This window comes from Petaurus breviceps, unplaced genomic scaffold (assembly GCF_028583685.1).
Source record: "Petaurus breviceps papuanus isolate PSGF00001 unplaced genomic scaffold, PetGlider_PUasm1.0 90847, whole genome shotgun sequence".
Taxonomy (NCBI): Eukaryota; Metazoa; Chordata; class Mammalia; order Diprotodontia; family Petauridae; genus Petaurus; species Petaurus breviceps.
In genome coordinates, this window is record NW_027187360.1 from 310,547 (window position 1) to 316,546 (window position 6,000).

Consider the following 6,000-nt stretch of genomic DNA (forward strand, 5'->3'; position numbering starts at 1 on the left):
GCAAAGCACTTTACAATTATTTCATTTGACCCTAGGTGCTGTTATTATCACCATTTTTACAGTTGAGGAAATTGAGTCAGAGGTTAAGTGATTTGCCCAGAATCACACAACTAGTGAGTGTTTGAGACTATTTTTGAATTGGGGGTCTTCCTGACTCCAGATCCAAGGAAGGAAATTTCAACATTATTTAGTACACTTGACACCACTGAGGAACAGACAGGGAAGTCATTTGCCCAAAGCAACACAGTAAATTAACTACCAGAATCTTCATGTTCTAACTCCTAGTCTAGGTCTCTCTCCAAGATACCAGGATATATTCCAAGTGAGGACAATTTTTTGAATGACCTTCCCCTGAATGGACAGACCCTTTCACAGTCAAGAAGCTCCAAAAGCAGGGTCTCCCTTCTCCTGGTAGCCTTACCAGACCCCCAGAATCATCCCAGGCCCCCATCCCAAGAGGCACCAATGCATGTCATCTTACCCAGGGGAAAACAGGCTGGCCCAGCCAGGGATGAACTTTGGGTCCCTGGAGAAGAGCAGAATGGCAAACAAACAGAAGAGGAAGAAGACTGCTTGTTCTGCAAACCTGTGGATCACACAAAAGACTTCGATGAAAAGTACCCCTGGCCCTGGAGGAGCACTGCTGGGGTGCAGCCTGGGCCCAGCTGGGGGAGGGGCTGGAAGCTTCCTTTTCCTATGGTCTCTGGAGCATCTAATAGGAACAACCTGAGAGCTGTGATCCCTCCAGGCCCACTTGCTTTCTTTTCTCATCACCCCAATATGTCTTAAAACATACCCACCAAATATGTTTAATGTGATTGTATAGCCTCATGTACAGACTCTGTCAGATTGCATACCATCTTGGGGAGGGGAGAGAGGAGGGAGGGAGAAAAAAATTTGGAACTCAAAATCTTAAAAAAGTGAATTTTGAAAACTATCTTTATATGTATTGGGAAAAAAAAAATACTATTAAGGGAAAAAACCACACCCACTGATTCTGCCCAGATCACATTGTCCATCCCCAAGAAGAAACTCATCTTACCTAACAATGATAGCAGCTTCTAGTTTCCAGGGTACTTTATAGATTACAAAGGATTTGTTATCTTTGCCTCAGCACCCCTGTGAGGTAGGGAGTGAAAGTATCATTCTCCCCATTTTACAGATGGGAAAACTGGGATCCAGAGAGGTGATGTCACAAAGCTAGTCAGTGGAAGAGTCAGGACTAGGTCCCCTCTTCTGACTTTAATCTAGTGCTCTTTCTCTGTTGGTTCACAGAGCACTTCTGGTGTGTGTGTGTATGTTTGTATACACTCATGCACATACATAAGTCAATGGGGGTAGTTTGGAGAAAAATGATAAGGGACGTGACAAACATTTGCTGGTGTCCTGGAGGTAGCCCCAGAGAATGATGGGACATTTTGTGGGTGATTGGTGCCTAGGGATGGGACCAGAAAAGACAGCTGAAGAGCAGGATAAAAGGGACCTTTTATAACATAAAATATTTGAACTAAAAGGGATATGAAGTCATAATGACATTGCAGAATGCCCACCTTCTAGTCACTTGAGTCCCTGCCTATTCCCTTAAGCACAAGATATAGAATCCTAGCCATCTTAGCCCTATTTGGACACCATAAGAGAAGTCCACAGGTGTATCTTCAGATAGGGTCAAAGGAAAGGAGGAACATAAGGACTTCTGTGATAATTTCATGCAACCCGAGCCTCTGGGACATATTCCAGCAAAGGCAGCCAGGCTGGAAATCAAGGATCAATCGAGGCATTGATCAATCAATCAATCAATAAATGCTTACTTAGGGCCTACCATGTACCAGGCACTGTGCTAAGCCTAAGGTAAGGCTGGAATTCTCTTCCTAAGAATGTACTACCCCTTTCTTCATCTCTGGTCATCTTCCCCTTCCCCCCTGCCACAGCCCACCTAGACCCTTACTTGATTGGGCCCAGATTTTGGTAATCTTCCCTTATTACAGCTTGGGCTCTAGCTTCAGCATCTGCTCGTATTTCTGATTTTTTTGTCCTCCAGCCCCTGTTGAAATAAAGCAGGATAAAGTTAGGAGTCTAGAAAAGCTGTCCATACATGTAGGGAAAGCAAGAAACTGCCTGAACAATGCAATGTCCAACAGGTCACAGAAAGCACTCCCTCTCTGTAACTCCACAATTTCTCCCTTACTGGCCTTCTACACCATACCTGCATTTCCCCTATTATGTATTGGTTTGATTTAAGGCAAAGACACTCTTGAAGCAAAGTATATAGACACCTTTGGACTTTGGCATTGTTTGACTTTCGTGAATGGAGAAGGCACCTTACACTTTCTCATCTTGAAAAGTGGGTGCCTCTTATAAGCAAAGGCATTTCATTGGCCTGAACATCTGGTATATATTGAGTCCATGAGGTGTCATAGGGTAGGGACCTTAGAACACAGAATGTCAGAACTGGGAAGTGATAGCAATGTAAAAAAAATTAATAGAACATTAATAATTATTTTAAAACCACAAAATGTCAGAGCTAGAAGGAACCTTAGAACATAGACAGTTGGAGTTGGATGATGCCTTTTAGATCATTAAATTCAACCACCTCATTTTACACATGAGGAAATGATCATCAAGTGTTATGTAACTTGTCCAGGGTCACCCAGCAAGTTAGGAGCAGAAATGGCATGAGAGCTCTGGTCTCCTGACTTCTAGTCCAGGACTCCTTTGGTTATGCCAATCTGCCACAACAGGTCATTTTCTGGTATTACTTATTTACAAAATCCTTCTTGTCTCATCAACCAAGTGAGATAAATAGTGTACAATTAGCCTCATTTAACTTATGGGGACCTGAGGATTAGAGAGAGAAGTGACTTGCCCAGGAATGCATAATTAGGAAATAGCAAAACCAGGGCTTGACCCCAGGTCTTATGACACTCGGGCTTGTGTTCTTTCAACCACACACCTTCCTGCCTCCCAGTCTATTATGGAGGGTGTTTGATGGTAGAACAAGAACGTCCAAAGAGTGCTTCAAGCTTTGCAAAGCACTTTATGGGATTCTTCATTTGGGTACTCAAAACAACCCTGAGAGGTAGGTGCTATTTTTATACCCATTTTACATACCAGGAAACTGAGGCTCACAGAGATCATGTGACTTACCCATTGTTACACAAGTCTGAATATAAATGTCTGAGGAAAGATTTGAACTCAGGATCAAAGGATCATAGCTTAGAGTTCAAAGGTTCTCTAGTACAACCCTCTTATTTTAAAGATGAAGGAACCCCCCCAACCCCTGCAGAGGCTAGGGGACCCAGCAACTCTAAGGAAAGAAGCAGCATAGGTGGGATTAGAACCCAAAGACCTCTGTCTCCAGAACCAACACTCTTACCACTGTTTCATGCAGTGTTTAATAAAGAAAAACCCCTTAGCCAAGAATTAATACCTTATATTGATGCCGCCGTACAATAAGGAGATCCACAGCCAACCGGTAAGCAGGAAAAGTAGCATGAGAGGAAAGGCAAATACAAACCAGGACCCAAAATTCACCACGTCACACTGCGGGAAAAAGCTGGAGAGAAAGAGAAGGGAGAGAGGAGAGAGCTTCGTCAGGTCAAGGCAGCCAACTCTGGGGAAATATGGGAGGACAGAGCAGGGACACACTGCCCTATCCCCAAAATCCTGCTCCCTTCTTGGCAGAAATTGGAGGGCTCTGTCTCCTCCCAAGCTTATTCTAGAAGGCCTGGATTGCCCATTTTATATGGTGGGGACTTCATCTATGGTGGTGAAGTGTATGGAGTTCAGAGGAAAATCTGAATTCAAATAGAATCTCAGAAATTTTCTAGCTGTGTGACCCTGGGTAAGTCACTTAATCTCTGTCTGTCTCATTTTCTTCAACTGTAAAATGAAGATGAAAATAGTACCTACCTTCTAGGATTGTTGTGTGATCAAATGAGACAATATTTGTGAAGAGCTTAGTAGGTGCTACATAAATGCTAGCTATTATTATCTATTACTAATAATACTATTATATTCTAATGTTATATATTATTAATAATACGATTCTAATATAATATATTTTAATTATTATATTATTCCCTACAGTACTGTAAGGATTCTCGGCCTGAGAAAACAAATTCCCATGGGGTATAAAAAGCTTGCCAAGGTGACCTCAGACACAAAGTGACCCTCAGCAAATCACTTAATCCCATTACCAACAAAAAATAAAATAATTTTTTTTAAAAAGAAGCTTGCCAAGAGGTAGAAGAAATATTTGGTCAATAACTGTATTTTATTGAAATTAATTAATCTCTTATTTTATATCTTATATGTATATGCATGGCAAATGCTAAAATTTCTTTTCTTTCATACTGAATAGGGGGTATGAGAAGATATACTAAAAGTCAAAAGGGAAGGTGATCAAAAAAAGTTGAGAACCTCTGTATAACTGAAAGGAACCCCAAACTCTTGCCTGTAAATAATGACAAAAATACATCCATTAACTGTCTTCCTCATTCCGGGATTCATTTTCCTTATCTGCTAAATGAGAAGCTAGATGACTATTAAAATTTTTCCCAAATATGACCTGGGTTCAAATCCCAGTTCAGACAATAGCTATTTTACTATAGGGGAGTCATTTTGTTTCTAGGGGTCTCAGTCTCCCTATCTGTAGAAGGGGAGTGGAGTTGGTCTAGATGTTCTCTGACTTCCTTTCCAGCTCTGAATCCTATGATTCTGTTAATTCTTGTATAGCACTCTACAGTTTAGATGGTTCATCCATATCTGTGACTTCATTTCTCTACATAAGGAAAACTCCTCAGCAACAAGCACTTCCCTAAGTGGAATCGGATGCTCTGGGAGACAATGAGTTCCTTTTGACTGGATGACCACTTGTTGGAGACTTTATAAAAAGAATTCCTATTCAGGTGCAGTTTGGACTAGAGTTCTTTGGGGTTCCTTTGAACTTTAAAATTCTAGGATCCTATGATTTGTTCTTCATGTGACCCTGTGAAGTAGGCAGAGCATGGATTATTAGTCCCATTTCATAGATGAGGACACTGAGGTTCAGAGTGGGAGAGAAAGAACGATCAGCTAGTCTAGTCACATAAGTCACAGGATCATAGAAACTCAGAGCTGAAAAGGGCCTCAGGGGGCATCTAGTCCAGGCTAAACCTGAGCAGGAATCCTCTTCACAACATGCCCAGAAAGTGATTACTAGCCTTTGCTTGAAAACCTCCGCTGATGGGGAATCACTACTCATTGAAACAGCTCCTTCCACTTTGGGATAGCTCTAATTATGAAGTTTTCCTTCCTACTGAGTCAAAATCTGTCTCCAGGTACCTTCTCCCTTCCCTCTTATCCCCCACCCCACCATGTCTCCAGTTCTGCTCTCTGGGACAGAGCGCTTCCAGCCCCTGGTCCCACAATCTTCAGTAGAAAATAATAGGGAGAGGATCAAGAATACTCCTGGACAGCTCTAATGGACCCTTTTGCATTGGGATATGACTCTAGAGGTTCCCCAAAGATCATAGTGTGGTCTGGGAGGAGGGAAAGACATGAAATTCCAGAACTAGGCATGCATCCCTACCCTGTACCTCTTCAGCTGGCCCAGCAGGATGAGGTTGGGGGCGGTACCAGTGAGGGTAGCTGTGCCACCGATGCTGGCTGCGTACGGGATGGAGATGAGGAAGCCCTTCCAGATGTTTCTTCGGTACTCCTCCTCCTTCTCTGTGGCAGCAGTCATCTCTGGGGGGGCCTCCACATCCTCTGGTAGGCCTTTGCTTTAAACATTGCCAAATGAGAAGCTGTTCAGAGCCCTGATGGGGTGCTTAGAGTTCTTTTCTTTGGAAACCCACAAAGCTATCTGAAATTTGTGCTCCCAATCAGAATCCTGAAAAGTCTTTCCAAGCCATGAGAAGGAAGGGAAGGGAAGGGAAGAGGGCAGGAAGAAGGAATGGAGGGAGGGAACAAGGGAAGGAAGGAAGGAAGGAAGGAAGGAAGGAAGGAAGGAAGGAAGGA

General features: G+C 42.8%; 1 protein-coding gene across 1 annotated transcript in view; it reads right to left on the bottom strand.

Moving 5' to 3' along the window:
* The window catches only part of SLC13A3 (solute carrier family 13 member 3), an 86,222-nt gene that overhangs the window by 24,177 nt on the left and 56,045 nt on the right, over nucleotides 1-6,000 (bottom strand). The window contains exons 5-8 of the mRNA XM_069072326.1: nucleotides 5,577-5,762; nucleotides 3,428-3,553; nucleotides 1,946-2,041; nucleotides 482-586 (exon numbers count right to left, since the gene is read on the bottom strand). Of these exons, the coding sequence (XP_068928427.1) occupies nucleotides 482-586; nucleotides 1,946-2,041; nucleotides 3,428-3,553; nucleotides 5,577-5,762 (513 nt within the window). The remainder of the gene's footprint in view (nucleotides 1-481; nucleotides 587-1,945; nucleotides 2,042-3,427; nucleotides 3,554-5,576; nucleotides 5,763-6,000) is intronic.